The following is a 27,646-nucleotide window of genomic DNA, read 5'->3' on the forward strand; positions in this document are numbered from 1 at the left end:
TGTATAAAAAAGAAGACTTCCACAACATATTCCAGAAGTGGAAGGAACCCTGGGAGCACAGTATTGCTGTTCAAGGGGACTTTGTTGAAGGTGGTAAGTGTAAATGTAGTTTTTAAACTTTTTAAAACTACCTCATATAATACTACATATACATTTTATATTGTATTTCTTTTTTTGAATTTGAAATTATGTTGAATATTTTTTTCAATATAATGCACTTTCAGGATGAAGCAATATTTTAGATGGGGTTATAAATAATAGTGCACTAATATGGACTCAGAAGCCACTGAATAAAGAGACGCGCCCTTATTAACATGACCTTCTATTTCCAAGCGTCTGTGTTTCGTTACTGTAAGAACAAAACCGAAACCTAACAAGAACGTAATCTAGGCCATTTTGTGGATAACAGGTGTCTATTTAAGGCTGCATTTTAGCAACAGCGCCCTCTATGGTCACAACATACGATGCTCACAGATTCTGGTGTAACACCGGAATAGAAATATATGATAAATATACGGTATTTTTTTTAGTTTAAACGAAAGCTTAATGGCTAAAATCTGCGGAAACATTATTATACAATTACATACTAGATATAAATATATTACATACAGTATATAAATAACAGGTAAATACGGCATGATTTATTATAGTGATTTAATCTGAAATCAGCAGTAAGTGTAAGCAGAGCTCTTCCCCGCCTCATGTCCGCCTTCTGCTGCAGTGCGTCACCCAAAACATTCCCCCTTTCAGGGAGGAGCAGAACCGAAAATACGCCACAACAGAGCAGAGAGGTAAAGAGATATTAGGAAATACCCAATGGTTTCGAAAGAAACCGGTAAACAAACCTCTAAAAAGCAAAAAGTAACAAAGACAGCATCAGTAACAGCGTTTCTTTGTGTTTCTCCAGGAGAAATCAGCAAGTAAGAACCTCATTTATATCATTTATTTTCCTTGGAATTGTGCTGAATCCACATCAGCTGATATTTTAGAAATATTGTGTTTATATTTATGGATGATAATTACATGTAAAATAAAGCTATATGTTATAATAGGCATACAGCAATTTTCGCTATTATAAAATATATGCATCTATTAAAATGTAACGTTGTAAGTTAATATAAAAATCTTTTAATAATCAGTGTAGAAAGGAATGAAGAATGTTGGTAATTCCCATAAATACTTACCTGTGACTTATAACGTCAATGATACAAAGCAATTTGTTGTTCTGCCCTTTCAGGTTTTACTTTCATTCTAAATTTTAATGTGCATGTTTTTGTATGTGAGTCTGTTAGTAATTTATTATGGTTAACCAAACCAAAATGTAAAAAAATTGTTAACCATCATAACCTAGTCTCATAAATATTAAAAAAGTGAATTAGTTAATTTTGTTTTATTGGCTGGAAAGTTAGTGTTTGTTATTCAATAAAACTGGCAATAGCATCGAATTCCAAAGTAAAGGTCAGTGACAAAGAACAAGCAGTGGGTCAGACATACTGTATATTAAACATTAACTATATTATGAATAGAATATAATATCTATATTATGGATAGTATAATAACTAAAGAACTGATAGTATGGAAACACATCATAAATATAGCAAATATAATAAAGGCAAATATATAGTAACAACAAATATAATTCTAGTTTGGTTCAATTGGGTGAAAAATAATAGGGGAATAAATGCTTATGAAAATTTGTAATATAGGTTCATATATCTGTGTGCAACCCTAAACTGGGGGGGTGTGAGTATGATTTTTACACCACAGTTTCTAGTTTTGTAAGTCGGGTGATTTCCTGGAAGTGCAGTTCAATGCACATTCAACACACTGTAGACTTGTAAAGTGTTTGATTAAAATACTGATAACCCTTTTTCATAGTTTGTATAAGCGTATAACACAGTCAGAATCAGCAAAGGAGACAGTCAAAAGCCTCAAACTAAATTAATTGCTTTTTAATCTTTAAAAAAATACAATTTCCAAAGCAGATGTATAAGTTCTTAATTATACTGGATATTGTTCACTGTGTTATTTATCATGACATTAATTTTTTTCTATATACTGAAAGATTGCTTTTCTTTTTTTTGGTTTTATGATTGCTTGAGCAGCATTCAGAACATTTAAGACTAAAATACATATGAAAATATTCATGACCTGCACTAGAAATTTCACCATTAGTGATATAAATTAACCAGAAGATGATTTGGACTACCTTCAATTGAAAACAGACTCACTTGGAAACAGATGAACTGAATACAAAGCGATGTGGTGGATCATGAAGTGTGGAGATTTTTTTCTTGATTTAGACGTCCCATCAGCAGTTTCACAATGATTTCCAGTTTGGAGCATCCTTTTCTTATTGCTGCAGAGTGTATGCGCTTGTGGACAAATAAACAGATTTAATATTGAATTATATAAATAAACAAATATATGATTATATAGGAGAAAATAAAAACTTGCCATATACTAAAATCTTCAAATATTCTTCCATTCAAAGTAAATTATTGTTTATTTAATCTTTGATATATTTTTAGGAAACCGGGTTCATAGACTTTGCACAGAATTCACCAGCACAACATGTTTGCCATGTGTTGGCTCGACCTACACTGATCAACCCAATGGCCTTTTGAGTTGTCTTTACTGTACAGTGTGTGATTTTGGTATGTATGAGTTTGTCATAAATCTGTTTAATGCAGCACTATGTGCTAAATCTATTTACAAAATTTATTAAAAGTATTAAATATAATCTGTTTAGGGTTTTTTTTGTGTTTTTGTGTGTATTTTCCAGGACAGGGATTAAAAGTAAAAATGGCCCGCAGATGGACTTCAGATACAGTTTGTGAGCCGTTGGAGGGGTTTTACTGTACTGACGATTACAGAGACAAATGCATATTTGCTCTGCAACACACGCAATGCAACCCTGGAGAATATATAAAGCAGGAAGGTTGGTGTGCATTTTCCCAGCAGCTCATTTGAACTATTGAATGATTAGATTGCTGGAACAGATTATTGATTTACTCAGCTGCACTTGTGTGTTTGCAGGAACAGCAGTTAAATATACTGAATGGTCACTTTGTGCGGATGGAACCTACTCCAATGGCTCTTTTCACATTTGTAAACAACATACAAAGTGAGTGTTTGTCCTGAGTTAGATAGATAGCTAGATAGCTAGATAGATAGCTAGATAGATAGATAGATAGATAGATAGATAGATAGATAGATAGATAGATAGAAAGAATTGTGGGCTTCATTTTCTTTCCTTCATTATTTTCTTTCCTGCTTTATTCCTTCCCTAAATAAATACACAAGTGGCATGTTAAATCAACATTTATTTTGAGTCGGATAGACGGTCATACACATTTAAAAGTGAGTAACTTGAGTAATTTTGTTGATTAGTGCTGATTTGAGACGCGAACTGTTTTGAACGATTTAGTCCGATTTGGTGAACTGGTTCGACCGGTCCACTAAAAGAACCAGTTCAAATGAACGATTCGTTCACGAACCGGACATCACTACACTCACGGTATGGGTGGCGATAGCGGTCAAAATAGACGTAAAGACGCTTCAGAAAGGCGTTTTCGTTATAAAACAAAAAGACAAAATAGCAATGCATTTTTTTTTTTTAAATCAAAGCACAAATAATAAAATGTCTTGTTTGTGGTGTAAAAAACAAAAACATTATATATATATATATATATATATATATATATATATATATATATATATATATATATATATATATATATATATATAATTAAGACCCATATTTAAACACTCTTAAAGCATCTTTACTGTAAAGTGTTTGAGAACATTCAGAAAAATATCGCTTAACCGAAGTTAAATTAATACGCTTCTGGCTTAAACGCAAAGTAAAAGAACTTCCTGTAAGTCACTTATTTTACACAAATTCTAATCAAAATAAAACATTTATCAATATACAAATAAAACATCAAAGGCAATGCAAATATCCATAAAAATCAAATAAGACTATAAAGGTTTGGTCCATCAGACGAAACATTATCAAAGAATAAAAGGTTACAGGAAGTTGTAATATAGATGCACACGCCTATTGTAGTTGGCGGGGTTCAGGGACAAATGAGACGCCCGTATTTTACGGTGACTGTGTTTGATTGGACGATTTAAAACAAAAACACGCCCACCTGTGATCCTTTATTTATTTACGAAACCGAACTCTTGAGTCATTCAGTGGGTTTTTATATATATATATATAAACGAAAGAATGCACAGGCAAATACAGTAATTGGACTGGTTACTGAGGGAATATTCCGTCTACTGCAACTTTGACAGAAAAAAAAAGACTAAATACTTTGAACTCGGCTACCGATGAAAGTGGAGGACCGCAAGATGAACCAAGGAACTTGCTAGTGAAAGGCAAAAAAAAACCGGCACACTTCTGTGCACCGTTCTACTGGTGTTACTCTGTGTTTTTATCATAAATTATGAAATCCACGTCCCTGACGCTTCTTTTCTACACGATCGGTAAGCGGGATATTTCCTTCTCACGGTACCATGATATCAGCTGTACAATAAATTATTCACTTTATATACGAACCAGTAAACTGTAATAACGTTCAAGTTAACGCAAACACACACACACTAACCATGTTTAGTTTTTAAGGGAGATCATTTTGAACATTATAAATGATGGAACTGGCAACTCTGAACTACACCTAATGTAAAGTGCAGTTACAGATGCTAAAGTCACAGAGATTATTTACACTCTACTTATCTAAATAAATTACTCTCCATCCTTCAGTTTTCCTTCTAGTGCAAAGTTATCCTCATACATGTGTAAATGCAAAGTATATAATCAGCATTTAGACTGTTACTGGTTGTGTGTAGGAGGATCTGTGAAAGCAAACCTCTAGAAACAACAACTGGCATATTACGTGTACATGAGTATTAAGACTCTTTGCAACAACACTTGAAAATTAGCTCTGGTCTGTTGATTAACGCTGAGTTGTTTCTGCGCTTTGACTGGAGTTTACTTGTGGAAATCATGAATATCAATGAGTGTTTAAGTTATTAAAGCTTTAAAACTAGTTTTTTTTTATATATAAAATATCATTCTGTTTGTGTTTGACTGATTTTTTTCTCTACAACAGGAACTTATAAAAAAAAACAACAACTGTATAGCATAGAAAAAAAAACAAGCTATGAGTTCAGACATCTCCATAGTTCTCACACAGCCAGGAGTATATGATCCAGGAGACTTTTCAAAAGTCTTATATTAATCGAAAAATGCATTTAAACACTATCTTATATAACTACTTTATCAGGATCATGGTTCTGGTGGATCCCAGACTCATTCCTGAAAACTTTAGGGATAAAACAGGAAAACACACGTTCAAGTCTAGACTGAATCTTGTCATGGCACCTACTCTAATGAGAAAAAGAGTGAATGAAGAAAGTAAGCATGCAGACAGTAACCCAGAGCTCAGGATCACAACAGACAGTGAGATACTGTATATTGGTGAAATCACATTAATCTGTTCATCAAATGTTTTAATCGTTTTAAAGAAAAGAAGTAATCAGAAAAGTAAATACATTTTGATAGGATAGTTTTCCACAAACGTAGCTGATTCTTATAACTCTTATAATTGTGTTAAAGTTTCAACAATCAGTCAGACTTTTACTTGCCTCAGAAGTATATACATGCATGTGTTTTGCTACCAAACAGGTGTTTATGCTCGTAACACATTTGGAGCATCATGCAGGCATGGTGAATATCTATCAAAAGCTGAAGAATGCTGTCCAATGTGTAATATAGGTAAGAAATGATGATACTTGCACCATGATATACTGCTTGTTAGGTGATGTAGATGAAGTAAAACGATGTTTTTATTCATATTTGATTCAGCTTGTGATGATTTTATAGAGGCTTTATGTGAACTATAACATATTGGCTCTCTGTTTTCTCATCACTGAATACAATCTCAGTTCATATATTTTTGTTCTGCAGGGTTGGTGGTTCTCAGAGACTGTACTGGTGATTACAGTACAACATGTGCTCCTTGTACTAAAGGAACATTCATGAATGTGCCTAATGGTGTAAACAGTTGTTTTCAATGTAAAACCTGTGACAGAGGTAAATATCATTGTGCACATTTATTTTATATTTTATATTTAAATCATCAGGATTTGCTAATCTAATGTTCTGTTTCTAGGGCTTTACATTTTGCAAAACTGTAGCACAATAAAGGACACAGTCTGTGAGGTCTTAGATGGGTATTACTGTGTACAGCACTCAGATGGAGAATGTTCTCTTGCAATGAAACACAGTGAGTGTAAACCAGGAGAACAAATAAAAACTCCAGGTGAGAACTAATGCCTCAGCCTTTACTCTGATCACAGTCACATTCAAAATGCCAATCTGCATCTGTGTTTTTGAACATATAACATTTCAATTCATAGTAAAATGACATGATTATGGAGCTGTTTTTGGACAATAATGGAACATTGAAATATGTATCTAAAATAAAAGGTTTGGCCATTGCATCTTCAAGCTCCTTGCTACAATTATAGTTATCACTACATCTTACAGAGCATTAAATGGATCAGTAAAAAGTAGTAGCTTCAATTGCACTTAACTTCTGTGAATTATTATTATTTATTTTTTTGCAGGTGTCTGAAAAATGTTAACATGAAAATTTAAAAGTAAAATTATAATTGATTTTATAATTATTAATATTATGATTGCATATATACTTGCATCTTTGCATTTAAAAGTAAAATGGGATTTTTCCTTCCTTAATTATTAACTAAACCAAGTTTAAATCTGTGCAGTACAGAGAGATTTCAGGTGCAGGGTTGGGAAATACTGCATCCTTAAAAACCACAGATGACTGGTTCTATTGTAAAACTGTTGTGTGCTTCACTGTCCTGAATTTGAATTGTGACTTTATTTACAGGCAATAAATCCTCAGACACAGTTTGTAAAGCGTGTCCATCAGGATTTTATTCCCTAAAGGTGTGAGATGCTTTAAATGGAATGAGTAAGTAATTTTTCTTAATAATTTGAACTTTGATATTTTTGGTTGCCTGTTAGATTTTCATCTCTCTGTTGAGTGTAAAAGTGTTCTTTTTTCTTTCTTCAAGCTGTTCACTCAATAATGAGATTGTGGATGAAGAAGGCACTTCTATTACAGATGTTAAATGCAAACGATTAAGGAAGAGATTTGGTCTTATAGCAGCTTTTCTCATAAGTGCAGTTCCTTTACTGTTATTATCTTCATATTGGATGCACAGAGGAGACACAAGTGAGTTGTGTTCGTGTTAACTTCAATTTTAACGTAATAGCATGTTTACAAATCTATACTGTACAATATTCCTATCTATATTGTAAGTGCTTATTTTCCTTTTTCTTGTTTTACAGATAGAGAATTAAGAGTAAGTGCTGACTTTAAATAATATAATATTAGATTGTAATAACATTTGTTTTTCCATATTGATAAAGTTCACACTGCTTAAAGAAGCATTTTGGTTTTTTTTGCACACGGATGCTACACTGTGCACAGTCTATTAGCAGGTCTTTCTAACAAAAGTATTACTTGATACTAAGTAATTCATGTTACAGAAAACTGACTTTGTTCAAAAGAATGTGTATGATATTTACCAATTAAACCATAATCGATTAGAGCCTCCTGACGACATGCCATGAAGTCCAAGGAAATCTGTAGACCTCAGAGGCAGGATTGTGTCCAGGCACTGATCTAGAGAAGGGTACAGAGAAGTTTCTGCAGCATTGAAGCTCCCAATGAGCACAGTGACCTCCATCATCCATATCTGGGAGAAGTGTGGAACCACCAGGACTCCTACAGCGGTCCACCTGTTTTTAGTGGCAGGAACTGGGAGACTAGTCAAGATCAAGGAAAGATTAATGCAGCAATGTACAGAGACATCCTTGATTAAAAACTCTTTGGACCTCAGACTGGGCAACGGTTCATCTGCCAACAGGAAGACAACCAATCGTAAATTTTGTGCAAAAAATAAATAAATAAATAAATAAAAGATTGAATAAAACCATACAAGAAATCAATCTACATATTAAAAATAAAATATTGGTCAAAAATGATTGGTTACTTTCTAAATAATAGAAGTATAGTGCATTTACTTATCATTTTATATGTGTGTGTGTGTGTGTGTGTGTGTGTGTGTGTGTGTGTGTGTGTGTGTGTGTGTGTAAATAAATCATTTTTACAGATATGTGAAAAACAATGCATTGTGATACAAATGCCAATATTAATGAATGCCTCATATCAATGCTCTGTTTACAAACAGTTTTAAACCGAAACGTAGGTCTACTGGTGACTTCTTAGGAAGAATAATTGTACTTTCTAAAACACTGCGAAAACCTTATTAACTGTTGTCAGCTTAATAGTTGTTGTTAATTGTTAGGTTAGTTAAATTTTTTAAGTAATGGGGAGTTGCTGCCGTACTCTACAATTGGAAGATGTAGTCCTTGTTGGATTTGCTGTGGATTTCTTAATACTGTTTGTTCATTATATGCAGGTTCCCACAGAATCCTCACAATTCAGGTTGTGCATTATCAACCAGTAAAGGGTAAGACCTTCCCCATCCATCACATCACAAACATATATGAAAGCCGGTAATATAATATAGAAGATAAATGCTGTTATTACTTTCCTCTAGGGAAGAAAAATTGGGTGATGGATTCACCAGCTCCAGTGAAGCTGAAACAACCTTCCAGAAGAAGAACTGCTCATCACCTGGCCAAAAGGATCCCCAAAGTGGAGCATGATTGTGGCATTATTATGCTGTGGGGGTGTTATTCTGAAGGAGGGACTTGGCAGCTGGTCAGAGTTGAGGGATCCATCTGAGACGTACCAGTGCCATTTGGAACCCACTTTATGGAGAGTTTTAGCACTGGACCTCTTTGAGTAGCATGGAGAAGCTGGTGTTGGATCTATTATGATCGCAAATGTTGAGCTATTTTGTAAATTGCTCAGTAGCTCCTGGTTCCATAATCTCAAATGACTGTATAAAACTGCAGAAAGGACGTTACTCATAATCTTACATTCCAGTGATCATGTTCTCACTCCCCAGTGTTTTGTATTGTTTAAAGATTTATAATCACACTCTTGATGTCACCCAAATGAGGATGGGTTCCCTTTTAAATCTGGTTCCTCTCAAGGTTTCTTCCTCATAACATCTAAGGGAGTTTTTCCTTTCCACACATTGTTCACCTTAACTGTTAAATTCTGTAAAGCTGCTTTGAGACAATGTTTGTTGTGAAAAGCGCTATAGAAACAAACTTGACTATATTACCCGATTAATTAAAAAAAATATTGTCAGATAAATCAATTATCAAAATAATCGTTTGTTGCAGCCCTAGTATGGATGTTGCTACCACACAGGCTGGGCTGTTCAGTTTCACCCAATGTGGTCTTCAGCTGAGATGCTGTTCTGCTCATCAATGATTTGAGTTACTACATCAGGGGTGGCCAACCCGCGGCTCGCGAGCTGCATGCGGCTCTTTGGCCGGTTTCATGCGGCTCTTTTTTTGTGTGTTTGATTTTTAATGTGCGTGTTCGCTTTGCTTACGTTCAATACGGTATTTTTAAGACTTAAATGAGCTTGCCCCTACTGGGAAACTTTGCGGTATATCAGACCTTGGGATGAGGCCAATCATAAATTACAGCGATGCACCGAGAATTTCCGGAAATACCTAAATCACCGAAACAACACGGCAGAAACACAATTGTAATGACGCAATAAAAAAGCGCAGCAGCACACGGTTATCTGGATAAGAGCAAAATGTCTGCGGTGTGCGGAGAGCGATTTGCAAAACATGCAATGCTGAAATTTCAAGAGGGGGTGTATCTGCAAAGAGTTTCTCCAAGTCGGGTTTAATTTATCACCTGAAATCCAAACATCCCGATTGCCTTCTAAATATGAGAAGAACGCGGCGCAGAAAAGTAAAGTCAATCCGAGCATGCGCACTCCGTCTGTAGTGGACATTTTTGAAAAGGCAGGAAAGTTTTCCAGTGATGGTGCCGAGGCAAAAGGTATAACACAAAAAATTATGAATTTCATTGCTTTTTTAATTGAATTTTCATTTCGGTGCATCCCTAAATTATTATCGTTGGTGTGGCCCTCTGACACAATTCAGGTTTCTCATGTGGCCCCTTGTAAAAATTAATTGCCCACCCCTGCGGTATATTCATCTTACGCACATGCGCATTTGACGAAAATACAGTATTACACTCAAGCGAAGTGAACACGCACATAAAAAAACCACAGTCTGTGTTTTCTACGCTGAAACACGTGAAATCAAAGCATCGATCTGTTCTGACTGAAACCCATGTGAAAGAATTGCTTTGAGTGGCAACAGCGGAATACGAGGCAGATTTGAAGGGGATTGTTCAAGGCAAGGAATGCCAAAAGTCCCACTAAAGTGCGGCCTCAGTAGCCGTTGAAAGGAAGAAACATGCCTTTACTAGCACATGAACTTCCAGTTCCATGTACTGTATTTGTGTTTCATTGTGTAGTGGGGCAGTCTAGGTACCGCCCTCGTAAGCGTGACTGTCGCCTGAATGACTGGTGTGACGCCTATTGGCTGCCATTCCAGGCATATTTAAAGACATTTAAAGTATGTCACCTGAGCGTGCATGATCCAATCATTGTCGTTTGTGGGCGGGTGCACGTGGCTTTGCGGGAGGTATGTACCTAGCTGTTTGGCTAATGCTGCTGCTACTAGTGTTTATGCACTATTAAGTGTGTCTATTGGTTTGTAGCCAGGTTGTGTTTAGGATTGGCGTGACGTTGCTGTTGGGTACAGGCTGTCTTTCACTCCAGGTATGTTAATTCTAGTGGATTAATGTTTGTTGCGGTGTGACTCGTGACTTATGCTTCGATTATATTGCAGTCTGTGTATACGCTGATGGAACACCCGCATATTTGCAGCTCGTTGTTTTTTGGATAAAACTGCGAGTAACTGAACCTGTTTAACAATCTACTTCTGGGTATGTATATCTAGTCCCTTGAGCATTATTTGGATTGGTGTCTCTGACTGATTTGTCTTTATTTTTGTCTATTTTAGTGGGGGTAATTGTTCGCGAGCATTTTGTCACTGTGGACTGCGGGGCAAATAAGTTACTCCCGATACCATATTAAGACTGCACTGTTTGTTCTGCTGCTATTTTTATCTCTCTGTGACCATTGGTATTGGATTTGTCAGTTTTGTTCCCTGTTTAATTGGACCAATTTGAGTATTCATGGATCTTTTTTTCAGTTTCTTCTTTGATTAATTTGTTGTTTTTGTAATTTGATTTGAATCTTGTTTGTTTGTTTTCTTTCATCTTGTTTTCCTCTTTTGTTTTTGTTCTTTTCTTGGACCCTTGGTCGAGCTATTGTGTCTAGGTTCATGAGCTTGTGATGCCAACCTAGCAGAGCTCCTGTCTCTGAACCTGTGTGGCCAGTAAATGATCATTCATGGTTTGAACTTGATCCAATGTAAATTGTTTAACTGTATGTGTGTTTTGATTGTTTTTATACTCTTGTTTGTGTTTTTGTTTATTTCAGGAGCTGAAGGCCTCCAGTGAGGGAAGCTAGCTGTTTTGACCTTTGTGGTGGTGGTGCTTCTCTCACAGAGTGTTTTGCCGTGTCCATTGTATCTCCCTCACTTAGTGTGTGTGGGTGGGTGTTTGTGCGGAGCATACTTGGGTGAGTGGGGTGTCTTAAGATACTCACTGTGCAGCTAGCCACCCTACTGGTAAGCCTTAGCCTGAAAGTATTTTATTTCTTTTTGTTATTCCTGCCTGGTTAACAGTTCTTGTATATTTTAGCTAATTCTTATTTGAGAAATAAAAGCATTTTTTTTTTTGTATTTACATTCACGTCTCCTGTGTTTACTGGAAACGAACCTGTGTGCTTTATTTCGAGTCTAAATTTCCCCGTTTATAGAAACGGGGTGGCGTAGTCTGCTTTCCGTTCTAGTTGTATACTAGTGTCGACTTTTACCAACCACCGCCCCGCCACAATTGGATGAAAAAAAAGCTAAACCAAACAAGAATTAGAGCCATTTTGTGGATGTATGTAATAGAAATGTATGATATTACATTGATTTTATTTGATTTTGTATTTGATTTTCATTCACTTTATTTCCGTGAAAATAGCTGCCGTTGTTGTTCAATAGAATATTCAAAATAGGCTCATTAAAACACAAACGCACACACTCACACGAGATGAAATGTGCGTAGATCTTTACAAAATACACATGGATTATAAAGCATGTGAAAAGCACACACAAGATAAAATGCACTGGGTTGAGCGAGCGGAGTGGAATCTTCAGAAAGGCGCTCTGCGCTCTTGAAATATTACCACTCCGGCTTCGCTCAGCTCATATGCCAGAGTGCATCTGAGACTGCGTTATATTAGTCATTGTATTTGAATTAAATAATTATATGAAATGATCAATCGATTCATTTTATAATCCTACTAGCCTTTTATTTACAGTAAAAACCCTTTCCTTTGTGGGAGGACGCTTTCGTTTTTAGTGTCATTGCACAACAATTCATGCGATAACTACTGTAGACGCATCTTGCAGTATGAAGGTTAACGATTAATCGATTAATTGATCGTTAATTTAAACGACGATCGATCATGAGAATTTGTCGAAATTGACATCTCTACTTCCTAGTTACTGCTCAACAGGTGAAGGAGTTTTTGTCCTGTCTATACCATGCTACCAGAACACCTTTTCCACAAACTAAGGCATTTCCAAAACAAAAAACATTATTTTGCAGAAAACACACTGATCAAAATGAGAGAACACTTTCAGATATCTCCCAGTTATTGGTGTTAATCTGGCACCTGGTGCTAATTTCCTTGATTATCTGTCAACCCCTATTTAACTAGCAGCCTAACTTCCAGTTTCACTGACTCTGCAAGATGGTGGGCCGTTCTAAAGTGACTAAAAGCCCTGGGAGCAGGTTGTCCAGATGAAGGCCAAAGGGATGACCCTATCAGCCATAGCAAGAAAACTTTTCTTGCTATGGCTGATAGGGTCATTCAAAATCTGTGATTTCAAGAATATTGAATCTTTTCAACATCAAAAACTTATTCAAGTCCGCCAAGAAGGCTGGTCGTCCACGGAAGATAAATACAAGAGAGGACAGAATACTGTGGAAGATCCCAATGGGCAATTGTTTCCACACTGCAGCTGGAATTGCTCACCAGTTCAGCGCTGAACAGGGTAAGGATCTGTCTAGTCATACAGTGTCTCGACGTTTAAGAGCATTTGGACTGAAAGCCCACTCTGCAGTGACTAAACCTCTCATTTGCAGAAAGAATCAAAAGGCTAGACTAAGCATGTTGTGTGGACAAAGGAGAACTTGTCCAAATTTCACTTCAGTGATGAAAGCAAGTTTAATTTATTTGGGTCCAATGGGAAACATTATGTTCCACAACAAACTGGAGAAAGACTGAACCCAAAGTGTGTAAAGAAGTCACTGAAAAGTGAAGGAGGAAGTGTCATGTTTTGGGGCATGTTTTCTGCAGCAGGAGTTGGGCCTCTTATACAGCTACATGGCAGAGTGAATGCAAATGTTTATCAGAACCTTCTTCAACAACATATGGTTCCTTCCCTGCATTCATCACCTCTGGAAAATCCTTGGCGACAAAGTTATGGCCAAGAAACCCACTAGAGTCACCGAACTGTGGAGGAGACTGGAAGAAGAGTGGACCAAAATCCCACCAGAGCAGTGTGAGAGACTAGTGTTGTCCTGTGGCTGCAGATGTGCTGAAGTCATTCAGAGCAGAGGCCTGTACACTTCCTACTAATTGCTGAGTGTTGTAACCTTCAGAAAATTTGTTGTAATCTTTTTCCATGTACAGTCATTGTTGTTCTCTAATTTTGATCAGTGTGTTTTCTGCAAAATGTTTTTTTTTAAATGCCTTAGTTATTTTGTGGAAAAAGTGTTCTGGTAGCATGGTATAGACAGGACAAAAACTCCTTCAACTGTTGAGCAGTGAAGATGACATTATTTCAGAATTGTTCAATTGTTTGTAAATTGTTCTCTAATTCTGATCTCCAGTGTGTGTGTGTGTATATATATATATATATATATATATATATATATATATATATATATATATATATATATATATAAAACAAACCTTAGCTAGGAAGCTAATGTTTGTTATAAGAAATGTATTTAGGATTACATGACAATGTCAGCAGAAACGTTAAGGAAAGTCATGTCTTAGGAAGAGTAAACTCTCATAATTCCAATTAAGACTGTAAAATAACTAATATAATGCCAGCAATGTCAAAAATATAGGACTCACATATGGCAAAGATGTGACTATTGCAGAGATTGTTTCCATTCATTAAAACTGGCAATAGGCAAGAAATACAAAGTTCCAAAAGTAAAGGTCAGAAACTAAGAACAAGCAGTGGGTCAGACATATATCAAAACATAGAAGAATAATTGTGCAATTATAATATAATAAAATAATTATAAAAAGTATAATAACTTGATATTGTTTAAATTGCACAATGTGATAAATTATTATTATTATTATTATTATTATTCTGTGCAATATTAATGATATAATTTCAAGTTAAATTAATCTTTTATTTTGACATGGTTATTGTGTGAGTATCTGACGATGGTTTTAATTTAAAAAAATGGTGAAATGTTGCAGAAGTGAACCTCATAACCGCGTTCATGTCTACATACAGTATATTGAGACAGGAAACACTGGAAACTGCATGAGTGTGCTTCAGTGTGTAGTGAATGAAACTGCTCGACTTTGTCATTCATCCACACACAGACATGCCAGTTTAATATTCAGACCGTTTCTCAATACTTAAACCCGATCATGTACAAACAACACAACAAACTTCCAGAGATCCTACACATCTCCCTTATTCTGACATTTCATGTCTAATGTGTCATAAGATACAGTCCTCAGATAACAAAATAAAATACATTTCTGTAGGTCACTTATTTTACACAAATACTAATCAGACATCTTCAACAATATACAAATAAAACATCAAAGGCAATGCAAAGATCCATAAACAACAAATAAGACTATAAAGGTTTGGTCCATCAGACGAAACATTATTAGAGAATAAAAGGTTACAGAAAGTTGTAATATAGATGCACACGCCTATTGTAGTTGGCGGGGTTCAGGGACAAATGAGACGCCCGTATTTTACGGTGACTGTGTTTGATTGGACGATTAAAAAAAAAAAACACGCCCACCTGTGATACTTTATTTATTTACGGAACCGAACTCTTGAGTCATTCAGTGGGTTTTTATATATCTATATATAAACGAAAGAATGCACAGGAAATACAGTAATTGGACTGGTTACTGAGGGAATATTCCGTCTACTGCAACTTTGACAGAAAAAAAAAAGACTAAATACTTTGAACTCGGCTACCGATGAAAGTAGAGGACCGCAAGATGAACAGAGGGACTTGCTAGTGAAAGGCAAAAAAAGCACAGTTCTATGTATCGTGACCACATGGTTCTAGTGGTCTTACTTTGTGTTTTATCATAAGTATGAAATCCACGTCTCTGACGCTTCTTTTCTACATGATCGGTAAGCGGGATATTTCCTTCTCAAGGTACGGTATTAAATCTGCTGTACAATAAAATTACTTTAACTTTATATACGAACCAGTAAACTGTAATAACGTTCAAGTTAACGCAAACACACACACTAACAATGCTTAGTTTTTAAGGGGATCATTTTGAACATTATAAATGATGGAACTGGCAACTCTGAACTACACTTAATGTAAAGTGCAGTTACAGATGCTAAAGTCACAGAGATTATTTACACTCTACTTATCTAAATAAATTACTCCATCCTTCAGTTATCCTTCTAGTGCAAAGTTATTCTCATACATGTGTAAATGCAAAGTATATAATCAGCATTTAGACTGTTACTGGCAGTGTGTAGGAGGATCTGTTTTGAAGATTTAAGTGAAAGCAGAATTCTAGAAACCACAGCTGGCATATCACGTGTACATGAGTATTAAGACTCTTTGCAACAACACTTGAAAATTAGCTCTGGTCTGTTGATCAATGCTGAGTTGTTTCTGCGCTTTGACTGGAGTTTACTTGTGGAAATCATGAATATTAATGAGTGTTTAAATTATTAAAGCTTTAAAACTAGTTTTTATATAACATTTTAACCATACTGTTAAAAAAAAAAAAATCTGTAAAAAGAAAAAAACAGTAAAGAGACTGGCAGCAGGGCTTCCAGAGATAATTTGTTAAATTACAGAAATAACCATTTTACAAAATTACTAGCAAAAAAACTGTAAAAAATACAGAATAGACTTTATGGTCAAAAGTACTTAAATTACAGAATATTACTGTTGATAATTTTTAAACTATAAAAAACAGAAATTCTGTCAAAAAACAACCAACTGTCAGGTTAATCACCATAAATGTAAGGTTTTAATTTGTTATTTTATAAAACTGATCGGTCCCCTTACATTAATTTACTGTAAAATATAGTTTCTCATGTACAATAACAATGAAATAAATCCAGAAAGCACATATTTGAAAAAGGTTTGTATATTCAATCTCTAAATTAAAAGGCATTTACTGTATAAATACAGATTAATTACAATCATCAAGAAATGTTGGATAAAAATATTTAATTCATAATACACAGACAAATATGATAAGATAAGATAAACCTTTATTCGTCCCACAGTGGGGAAATTTCTTTGTTACAGCAGCATGAAAAAAAAAAAAACAATAAATGCAAATATATAAAAGAATAGACGAATAAGACATACTATAATATTACAAGTATATACACAACACAATATATAAATACAGATGAGGGAAAGTACGTATTGCAGGTTATATTGCACACAGTAGTATTATTAAATAGTAAAACAGTAAAAACAGTAACTATTACACCATTGAACAGTAATAGCAGTGTGTATTTTGGTTAATGGTTCACTGGGAGCAGCTTTTATTGTACAGTCTAATAGCAGCAGGGAGAAAAGACCTTCTGTATCGCTCCTTCAGACACTTAGGATGTAACAGTCTGTCACTGAAGGAGCTGCTCAACGAGGTAACAGTTTCATACAGGGGTGGAGGCGTTCTGCAGTAATGATGATTGCTACCATCCTCCTTTCTCCCACCTCCTGTACAGTGTCCAGGGGAATCCCCAGGACTGAACTGGCTTTCCTGATCAGCTTGTCTAGTCTCTTCCTGTCTGCAGTAGAGATGCTGCTGCCCCAGCAGACCACTCCATAGAATATGGCTGATGCCACAACAGAGTCAAAAAAGGTCTTCAGTAGCTCTCCCTGCACTCCAAAAGACCTTAGTCTCCTCAGCAGAAAGAGTCTGCTCTGCCCTTTCTTGTAGATTGCCTCAGTGTTGTCTGTCCAGTCCAGTTTGTTGTTTAGGTGAACACCCAGGTATTTGTAAGAGTCCACTCACAATGTCCTTTCCTGAATGTTTACCAATGGAAGTGATGAAGTGTGTTTGTGCCTCACGGAAATCCACCACCAGTTCTTTGGTTTTCCAGCGTTTATCTGGAGGCAGCTCCGTTGGCACCAGTCCACAAAGTTCTGTATAAGTCCTCTGTACTCTGTCATCATCATTCGTGATCAGACCGACGATGGCAGAGTCATCAGAGAACTTCTGTAGGTGACAGGTTGCTGAGCTAAACATGAAGTCTGCAGTGTAGATGGTGAAGAGAAACGGGGCAAGAACCGTTCAATGCGGGGCTACAGTGTTGCAGACAATCATGTCAGACTCACAGTCACGAGTCCTCACATACTGTGGTCGGTCTGTGAGGTAGTCCAGTATCCAGGCTGACAGATGATGGTCCACTCCCATGTACACCATCTTATTCCTCAGGAGCACAGGTTGGATGGTGTTAAAAGCACTAGAAAAGTCAAAAAACATGACTCTCACAGTGCTCCCAGCCTTTTCCAGGTGTGAAGTAGCCTGATTTAGGAGGAAGATGACTGCGTCTTCCACTCCAATGCCAGGTTGGTAGGCAAACTGAAGTGGATCTATTGATGGGATCACCAGAGGTCGGAGATGAGTGAGCACCAACCTCTCCAATGTCTTCATCAGATGGGAGGTCAGTGCTACTGGTCGGTAGTCCCCAAAGTCTTTTCGGCGTGACGTCTTTGGAACAGGCACCACGCAGGATGTTTTCCATAGCTGTGGCACCTTCCCCAGCTTCAGGCTCAGGTCAAACATGTACAGCAATATGCCGCACAGCTGGTCTGCAAAGGTCTTTAGTAGTCTGGAACTGATGCCGTCTGGGCCCATAGCCTTCCTCGCTTTGATCTTCCTGAGCTCCATTCTAACCTGGGCTTCTGTAAGGGGCAGTGTGTATTGGATGGAGTGTTGGCTGGAGGGAATCGGCAGGGGGGGAATCGGCACCCTCAGCCTGACAGCTGAACTCCTTATGACCAGTGATGGTTTTGAGCCCCTTCCACACACCGCTGACGTTGTTCTGCTGCAGCTGATCCTCCATCTTCCTCCTGTAGTATGCTTTTCCTTCCCTGATCTTCTTTCTAAGTTCTCTCTGGACAGTTTTCAGCTCTTCCTTGTCTCCCGATTTAAAAACCCTCTTCTCTTTAAGGAGAGTCTTCATATCAGGGTTAATCCACGGTTTGTTGTTGGGAAAACACCGTACAGTCCTGGTGGGTACAGTATTCTCCACACAGAAATTAATGTAGTCCGTAATACAGTCTGTTAAACTGTCAATATCCTCCCCATGTGGATTGCACAATTCCTCCCACATAGTTGTTTCAAAACAGTCTTTCAGAGCCTCATCGGTCTCATCAGACCATGTCGTCACTGTGCGGGAGGTAGCTGGTTGCCTGCATACAAGGGGTTTGTACACAGGTAGGAGATGAACCAGGTTGTGATCCGATCTTCCCAAGGGGGGAGGGGTGTTGATGTATAGGCCTCCTTTGAGTTTGCATAAAATAAATCCAGTGTTTTATTGTCTCTGGTGTAGCATGAAACATACTTAGTGAATATGGGCAGAGTGGAGGATGGAGGGGCATGATTAAAATCTCCAGAGATAATGAGAAGGGCATTTGGACTCTGTGTTAACAGTCTGTTAACAACAGAATGCAGGACATCGCATGCTGATTCACCGTCAGCAGAGGGGGGAATATACGCAGCTATCGCGATAACATGCGAGAATTCCCTCAGCAGATAGTATGGCCTCATGCTAGCGGCTAACAGCTCAATGTCCTTACAGCAGATCTGCTCTTTAATAGTGATGTGTCCAGTTTTACACCATCTATTATTCACAAACACTGCCAGTCCTCCTCCCTTTCTCTTACCGCTCTCAATCTTTCTGTCCGCACGCAGTAACTCAAATCCATCCAGAGCCACGGTCGTATCCGGTGTTTGCTTGGTTAGCCATGACTCCGTGAACAGCATGATGCTACACTCCCGGAATTCCCTCTGATGCCGGGTAAGAGCCGCTAGCTCGTCCATCTTGTTGGGTACAGATCTTACATTTCCCATAACGATGGACGGGAGAGTTGGTCTGTAGCGTCTCTTTTTATTCCGACACATAGCTCCAGCACGGTTCCCCCGGCTTCTCCTTCTTAGCTCGCGGGGAATATCCGTTTTTTCTTCTAGTAGCATCAGCGTGTTGCGGAATGCTAACAGCTGATCCCTGGTGTAAACAATAGGACCGTGGCTGTGAACAGAGTTTCCACATGCGACTGTGAAAAAAGTCCAAAAAAAGCAGAAAAAGTAGAGCAAACTCGGTGGCTTTGTTTATGTCCATTGTGCGGCATCCAAGTTTACACTCATACACTTAAATAAAAAGCACAAAGTGCTGGAACACTATAAAATAAATAATAATAAAAAAGCACAAACTTAACGGGAGCTGCTGCAACAGGCTGCCACTTGGGCACCTAGAACAAAAATGTCTGTAGATACATCTTAATAGTTCATTTTCCAGACATATTACATTTTAACATTTTTGGACAGTAGAGCAATGAGCTCTACTACATTCTGTACTTATAAAAGGAACCTGCACATTCACAATATTAATAATTGAACAGAAGCACTGTATGTCAAGTTAAATGAACAATCAAATTATAGAAAACAAGTTAGAGCATGCAAAAATACCTACATTAAATGGAAATCTTTATACATTTACAATGACATTTTATCCAATGCAACATACCAAATCCAAGTTAGTCTAACACAGTAAACAGCAGTTTATATAAAAAATTAAAAAGGGACATGCACTCTGCAGCTTGTTGAAGATCAGTCTCAGTGCCATAGCTGAAGAGAGAGAGAGAGAGAGAGAGAGAGAGAGAGAGAGAGAGAGAGAGAGTTATTAATTCAGTAGCGGTAATAAAAAGGCATGTTTCTAAATGACATTGTCATGACTCAAATGTTTGGGAATCCCTAGCAGAACCTGCAAAAATGATAATAATTTTAACAAAAGAAGGATCATACAATATGCATGCTATTTAATATTTAGTATTGTCCTGACTAAGATTTTTAACATCAACGATGTTTCCATATGGTCCACAAGTCAAAACATGTCTAAAATTATTAAAATAACTACCTTTATGAACCTAAATGGTTTATAAAAGGTCTGAATGGTTATAAATGGTTATATAGATCTACGATTGTTCTTTTGTTTTGTGACGTTGTTCATGAGTCCCTTTTCTGTTCTGAAAAGTTAAACTTGAGCACTTTTTTCAGAAAAATCCTACAAGTAGCCTACCGCAGAGTCTTCAGTTTTCCAGCATCTTCTGCATATTTGAACCCTTTCCAGCAGTGACTGATTTTGAGATCCATCTTTTCACACAGAGAAGAACTGAGGAACTCAAACACAACTATTTAAAAAGGTGCAAACATTTACATTTAATGCTCCAGAAGGAAACAATGCATTAAGAGCTGGTGGTGAAAACTTTTTGAATTTGAAGATGGAGGTAAATTGTACTTAATTTGCCTTCAGGGAAATATGCAAGTATCTTCTGTTCTGAAGGGCAGTACTAAATGGAACAGAAATACATTTTAATAAAACAAGAAAACTCTTGACATGTTTCATCGCTTGTAATTCATCATGTTTCTTTCTGTAGCATCAGTGCACCTTTTTTTTTTACAGTTGCATTTAAAGCCCTATTCGGACGGGACTAGTTTTCCAAACGACGTTTGAGTTAGAATTTTTTTCAGTCGACGTCTGTCATTTCATGTATGGATTCGGACGGGACTAACATCTCCGTGTTTATTACAGAGATAGGAGTGTCTGTGTTTTACATGTGGGCGTTGCACAAAACCACAAGTCCAGGATGCGTGGATTGTGTATGGTCATATGACCAAACAATAGTAAAATGCGGCAAAAAAAAGAAAGCGAAATGATTTTTTTATAAAAAAGTGTTGTATTTCTTCGCAGGGTAGCAAACACATCTACATCCATTATCGGTGCGCAGAAAGCAGAAACTTGAATACCAGCGCGCTAGGATTAGTACGGTAGTTCACGTTGACCAAAACACACAAGAAAACGCGTTTTGGAAAAAAAAAACAGACATTCGCATTCGGACGGGATTAGATTTCTCAGAGGAGCGCCGAGTTTGCTGAAAATTAAGCCATAAGAGGGCTATAGTAGGTAATTTGCTCTGGAATTTTTACAGAGGTCGTGTGAGAAAAAGACAGAAATCGCAGGATCGGACGGGGTTAAAATCACAAAGCACGTCTGTGAAACAGAAATTTCTCTAACGACCCCCTGTAAAACTAGTCCCGTCCGAATAGGGCTTTAGTTACTTATTTGTCCTTAGTGTGAAAAAATTGATCTTAAAAATCATAGTCACTGCTGGAAAGTGTTTACAATATGCAAAAGTTGCTGGGAATTTTTTTTTTCTGAAGAACAGCCCTACTCCAAGCCCTCACCCTCATAAAGATTAAACTACTTCTACAAATAATAACAAAAAAGTTGATTTGTGCTACACACCTTTGGCATGCTTTTCTGCTGTAGAGCTCCACAGTTTTTCCACACGACGTAAAACCAAGAACAATATTTATGACTTTGTATTACAGTAACACATTACATACACGTTTCACTGAGACAATGATCCAAAAGATCAGCTGGAAAGGTTCACATACATTTATATAACTTACTGTGACTTCTGTCACTGCTTCATTGTATTACAGAGGGAGGTTACTGTCTAGAACTGTCGAAGCTTTAGCACATTTTCACAATCCAAACGATTCAATATGTAATGAGAGTTTACTTATCCAGCCAAGATCTACTCTCATTCAGTGTTTTACCCTTTAGCTGTCACGTTTTAACTTTAAAACTACATTTAACAACAGAAATGCGTAGTCACTATAAAATGTGCTTCACATGTTTGAAACACGTACCTTAGTCAGCTTGATGTCTTCTGTAGTATCCTCAGATTCTTGTAGTTTGCGATGTGAAAAGCGCGTTATCATCTTAAACATTTCCCAGAGGAACAGCCTGAAACTGTCTAACCGTTGTGGGCAGGGCTAATTCGGCGCCAATTTTGAATTTGTGTCAGTATGCGCACGCGCGGAGCCTAACCTAAATCAGCATCCTATTTTTCTTTAATGGCGGTTTGCGAACCAACTAGCAGGATGATCTGAGCAGCGTTGGTGTAGGAGACCAGAAGAACCCGTGCAAGGAATCCAAAAAAGTGTTTTGTTGGTTGGCACTATTGATGTTTTTAAGTGCAGGTTGTTTTTTTTTATTTTATTGTTTTTATTTATTTGATTATTTAAAAAATCAATCAGTCTTTACTGTTTAAAAATGTTAACATGTTAGGTTTTTTTAGTTAAAAACAAAGGGAACTTTCCATACTTACCAATGCCTTATTTTTTAATATAAAAATAAATAAAAGTTTGTAGTATTTCAGATTTGAGTTCTGTGTATTTTTTTTTAACATTATATTGTATTAGATTTTATTAGATTTTTGGATACTGTAGGAATTGTTACTGAAAAAATAAACCACAAAAACCAAAATTATTAACTTTTTGTTTACTAGGACATGGGCAAATACCACATTTCAATTTTTAACAATTTAGGGTGAAAAACAGACATATGTCTTAAGCCCTATTCGTTTTACTACTACTTTACTACGTACTAGTTTTACAGGGGGTCGTTAGAGAAATTTCTGTTTTACAGAGGTACTTTGTGATTTTAATCCCGTCTGAATCTACCATGTCTGTCTTTTTCTCACACGACTTCTGTAAAAATCCCAGAGCAAATTACCTACTGTTTTTCAGCAAACTCGGCGCTCCTCTGAGAAATCTAATCCCGTCCGAATGCGAATGTCTGTGATTGACGAAATTTTTTTCCAAAAGCGTTAACTTGTGTGTTTTGGTCAACGTGAACTGCCGGTATTCAAATTTCTGCTTTCTGCGCACCAATAATGGATGTAGAGGTCTTGTGCCACGCCCACATGTAAAACACAGACACTCCTATCTCTGTAATAAACACGGAGATGTTAGTCCCGTCCGAATCCATACATGAAATGACAGGCGTCGACTGAAAAAAATTATAACTCATACGTCGTTTGGAAAACTAGTCCCGTCCGAATAGGGCTTTTGAATGATATATGTAGTTGGGACCTATGGGAAAATAATATAATGCCAAATAATTGTTAATAGGAGCATTTATTTGCAAGACAATCTTAAAAGAAACAGTGCATAATTTTACTGCATGTAAAAATACTATTATTTGACATTAATAACTTCGCTTTAACCTTCATATGATTAACTGTCTTCAATGGTAATAAAAACACTAACTTAATGTTTAAAAGAATAATATGTAAATATTAGATATCATTCTATGTAAAAATACAAATTACTCAACAAATACAGCTGATTTCTTTAAAAAAACAAAATATCCAAATACAATTAATTTTTGATAAATTTAATGACGGAACGTTAAAATACAGAAAATATGTAAAACAGGCATTTTGTTGTAAATTGAAAAAAAGGTAAATTTCTATTAAAAAATACAGAGATTTAACTGTAAAAATAGGACAATAGGAACTGTCTACAATAGGAACTTAAAAAAAATAAAATATGTTTGCACATACAAGGAATTTGGGTGATGACAGAAGCTTCCAGTTGCACAATTACTCTTACTGTTGGGAATCTTCAGTGCAGCAGCAATTTTTTGTAGCTTTCACCAGATCGGTGCCTTGCAGCAATCCTGTGTCAGAGCTCTGCAGGCATTTCCTTTGACCTCATGGCTTGTTTTTTTGCTGAAATGCATTATCAGCTCTAAAGCCTTTTATATGTGTTTCAATTCATGTTCAATCATTTTCCCACAGGTGGACTTTAATCAAAGTGTAGAAACATCTCAGCAACGATCAGAGAAATGGGAGGAACCTGAGCTCATTTTTAAGTGTTGTTACAAAGGGTCTGAGTAACATCTGATATTTACATTCTTTTAATAAAAAAACAGGCATTTCTAGAATTTAAATGCATTTGTTATTATGTGGTACTGAGTGTAGATTAATATAAAAAAAAGAAGCAATTTGAATGTAGTATCAGGCTACCACGTAACAAAATTGAAAAAAGTGAAGGGGGTCTGAATACTTTCCGAATACATCCAGGATACAGGAGACTTTTCAAAAGTCTTATATTAATCAAATAATGCATTCAAACACTTTACCTTATATAACTGCTTTACATGGGTCATGGTCCTGGTGGATCCAGACTCATTCCTGAGAACTCTAGGGATAAAAAAGGAAAAAGATGAGAAAAAGAGTGCATAGAGAAAGTCAGCATGCAGCCAGTTAGCACCAGACAATTAGATATATTGGTAAAATCACATTAATCTGTTCATAAAATGTTTTAATCGTTATAAAGTATAGAAGTGATCAGAAAAGTACATATATTTTGATAGAGTTTTCCACAAGTGTAACTGATTCTTATAAATCTTATGATTTAAGTGTTTAAGTTTAAACAATCATTCCAACTTTTACTTGCCTCAGAAGTATATACATGTGTTTTTCTTCCAAACAGGTGTTTATGCTCTTAACACATTTGGAGCTACATGCAGGCATGGTGAATATCTATCAAAAGTTGGAGAATGCTGTCCAATGTGTAATAAAGGTAAGAAATGATGAGACTTGATTTATATTTATTTGTCTTTTTTTCCACTATAACATACTGCTTGTTAGGTGATGTAGATGAAGTAAAATCATATTTTTATTCATATTTGATTCAGCTTGTGATATTAACTCTAATGACGATGATTTTATAGAGGCTTTTTATGATTTATAACATATTTACAATCTCTTTTCTCATCGCTGAATACAATCTCAGTTCATATATTTTTGTTCTACAGGGTTTGTGGTTCTCAGAGACTGTATTGGTGATTACAGTACAATATGTGCTCCTTGTACTAAAGGAACGTTTATGAATGTGCGTAATCGTCTGTACACATGTTTTCTATGTAAAACCTGTGACAGAGGTAAATATCATTGTGTACATTTATTTTATATTTAATATTTAAATCATCAGGATTTGCTAATCTAATGTTCTGTTTCTAGGGCTTTACATTTTGCAAAACTGTAGCACAATAAAGGACACAGTCTGTGAGGTCTTGGATGGGTATTACTGTGTACAGCACTCAGATGGAGAATGTTCTCTTGCAATGAAACACAGTGAGTGTAAACCAGGAGAACAAATAATAACTCCAGGTGAGAACTAATGCCTCAGCCTTTACTCTGATCACGGTCACATTCAAAATGCCAATCTGCATCTGTGTTTTTAAACATATACAATTTAAATTCATAAATTGCACTCAACTTCTGTGAATTATTATTATTTATTTTTTTTGCAGGTGTCTAAAAAATGTTAACATAAACATTTTAAAAGTCAAAATGATTGATTTTATGATTATTAATATTATGATTGCATATATACTTGCATCTTTGCATTTAAAAGTAAAAACGGGATTTTTCTGAAATTATTTCCTTCCTTAATTATAAACTAAACCACTATAAGTTTAAATCTGTGCAGTACAGAGAGATTTCAGGTGCAGGGTTGGGAAATACTGCATCCTTAAAAACCACAGATGACTGGTTCTATTGTAAAACTGTTGTGTGCTTCACTGTCCTGAATTTGAATTGTGACTTTATTTACAGGCAATAAATCCTCAGACACAGTTTGTGAAGCGTGTCCATTAGGATTTTATTCCCCTAAAGGTGTGAGATGCTTTAAATGGAATGAGTAAGTCATTTTTCTTAATCATTTGAACTTTGATATTTTTGGTTGCCTGTTAGATTTTCATCTCTCTGTTGAGTTTCTCTTTGTGTAAAAGTCTTCTTTTTTTTCTTTCTTCAAGCTGTTCACTCAATAATGAGATTGTGGATGAAGAAGGCACTTCTATTACAGATGTTAAATGCAAAAGTTTAAGGAAGAGATTTGGTCTTATAGCAGCTTTTGTTCTTATAGCAGCTTTTCTCTTACTATTATTATCTTCATGTTTGAGGCACAGTGGACACACAAGTGAGTTGTGTTCGGTGTTAACTTCCATTTTTAACCTTGTTTACAAATCTATACTGTATAATATTCCTATCTATATTGTAAGTGCTTATTTTCCTTTTCCTTGTTTTACAGGTAGAGAATTAAGAGTAAATGCTGACTTTAAATAACATTTGTTTTTCCATATTGATAAAGTTCACACTGCTTAAAAAAGCAAAAAGCACAAAAACTTTTGTTTTTTTGCAATACTGATGCTACACTGTGCACGGTCTATTAGTAGTTGTTTCTATCAAAAGTATTACTTGATCCATTTCTTAAGATGCAGACAATACTAGTATTTCATGTTACAGAAAACTGACTTTGTTAAAAAAAAAATATGATATTTACCAATTAAACCATAATCGATTATAGCCTCCTGACGTCATGCCATGAAGTGGCATCTGTAGACCTTAGAGGCAGGATTGTGTCCAGGCACTGATCTAGAGAAGGGTACAGAGAAGTTTCTGCAGCATTGAAGCTCCCAATGAGCACAGTGACCCCCCTCTTCCATATCTGGGAGAAGATTGGAACCACCAGGACTCCTAAAGCGGTCCACCTGTTTTTAGTGGCAGGAACTGGGAGACTAGTCAAGATCGAGGGAAAGATTAATGCAGCAATGTACAGAGACATCCTTGATGAAAACCTGCTCCAGCACTCTTTGGACCTCAGACTGGTGTGACAGTTCATCTTCCGAAAGGGCAACGACTCAAAGGCTGTGAATACTCATGTACATATGATTTTCTTTTGTATATTTTTAATACATTTTCAAACAAACTTCTTTCACATTGTCATTATGGGGTATTGTTCATAAAATTTTAAGGAAAATTATGAATTTAATCCATTTTGAAATAAGGCTGTAACAAAACAAAATATCTGACTTGAATTCACTAATAAAAATGTAGCCACATGCAGTAATATTATAAATTGAAGATGCATCGAGCTATCGAACTGAATCGAATCATTGACATGATAATCGTAATTTGATTACGATTATCATGTCAATGATTCGATTCAGTTCGATATCTCGATGTATAGATACACCTAGTATAGATGCACACCCCTACTGATGTAACATCCATCTTTACTCTCCATTGGGGCTGGAATAGTCGACAGA

The 27,646-nt window shown here is 36.2% G+C and overlaps 1 protein-coding gene and 1 long non-coding RNA gene across 7 annotated transcripts; both read left to right on the forward strand.

The window, feature by feature from the left end:
- Positions 1-569: 569 nt before the first annotated feature.
- On the forward strand, positions 570-2,808 carry LOC124399680. Its single transcript, XR_006928271.1, has 3 exons — positions 570-920; positions 2,532-2,657; positions 2,786-2,808. It is a non-coding gene; the product is annotated as an uncharacterized LOC124399680 (long non-coding RNA).
- LOC124399674 (tumor necrosis factor receptor superfamily member 14-like) lies at positions 2,800-27,336 on the forward strand. Of its 6 annotated transcripts, none has more exons than XM_046870781.1 (7): positions 2,800-2,941; positions 3,040-3,127; positions 5,699-5,788; positions 5,981-6,106; positions 6,186-6,335; positions 6,930-7,013; positions 7,117-7,274. In XM_046870781.1, exons 2-6 carry the CDS (start codon positions 3,079-3,081, stop codon positions 6,992-6,994), a joined length of 480 nt encoding a protein of 159 aa, XP_046726737.1. In that variant the 5' UTR covers positions 2,800-2,941; positions 3,040-3,078; the 3' UTR covers positions 6,995-7,013; positions 7,117-7,274. The 6 variants fall into 6 exon arrangements, with proteins under 6 accessions (XP_046726737.1, XP_046726734.1, XP_046726738.1 ...); XM_046870779.1 differs by lacking the exons at positions 2,800-2,941; positions 3,040-3,127; positions 5,699-5,788; ... (2 more) ...; positions 6,930-7,013; positions 7,117-7,274 and adding exons at positions 15,043-15,598; positions 25,027-25,116; positions 25,352-25,477; ... (2 more) ...; positions 26,354-26,517; positions 26,629-27,331; XM_046870778.1 differs by lacking the exons at positions 2,800-2,941; positions 3,040-3,127; positions 5,699-5,788; ... (2 more) ...; positions 6,930-7,013; positions 7,117-7,274 and adding exons at positions 3,743-4,497; positions 25,027-25,116; positions 25,352-25,477; ... (1 more) ...; positions 26,154-26,238; positions 26,354-27,336.
- The last annotated feature ends 310 nt before the right edge of the window (positions 27,337-27,646 follow it).

Source organism: Silurus meridionalis, chromosome 17 (genome assembly GCF_014805685.1).
Source record: "Silurus meridionalis isolate SWU-2019-XX chromosome 17, ASM1480568v1, whole genome shotgun sequence".
Lineage (NCBI taxonomy): Eukaryota > Metazoa > Chordata > Actinopteri > Siluriformes > Siluridae > Silurus > Silurus meridionalis.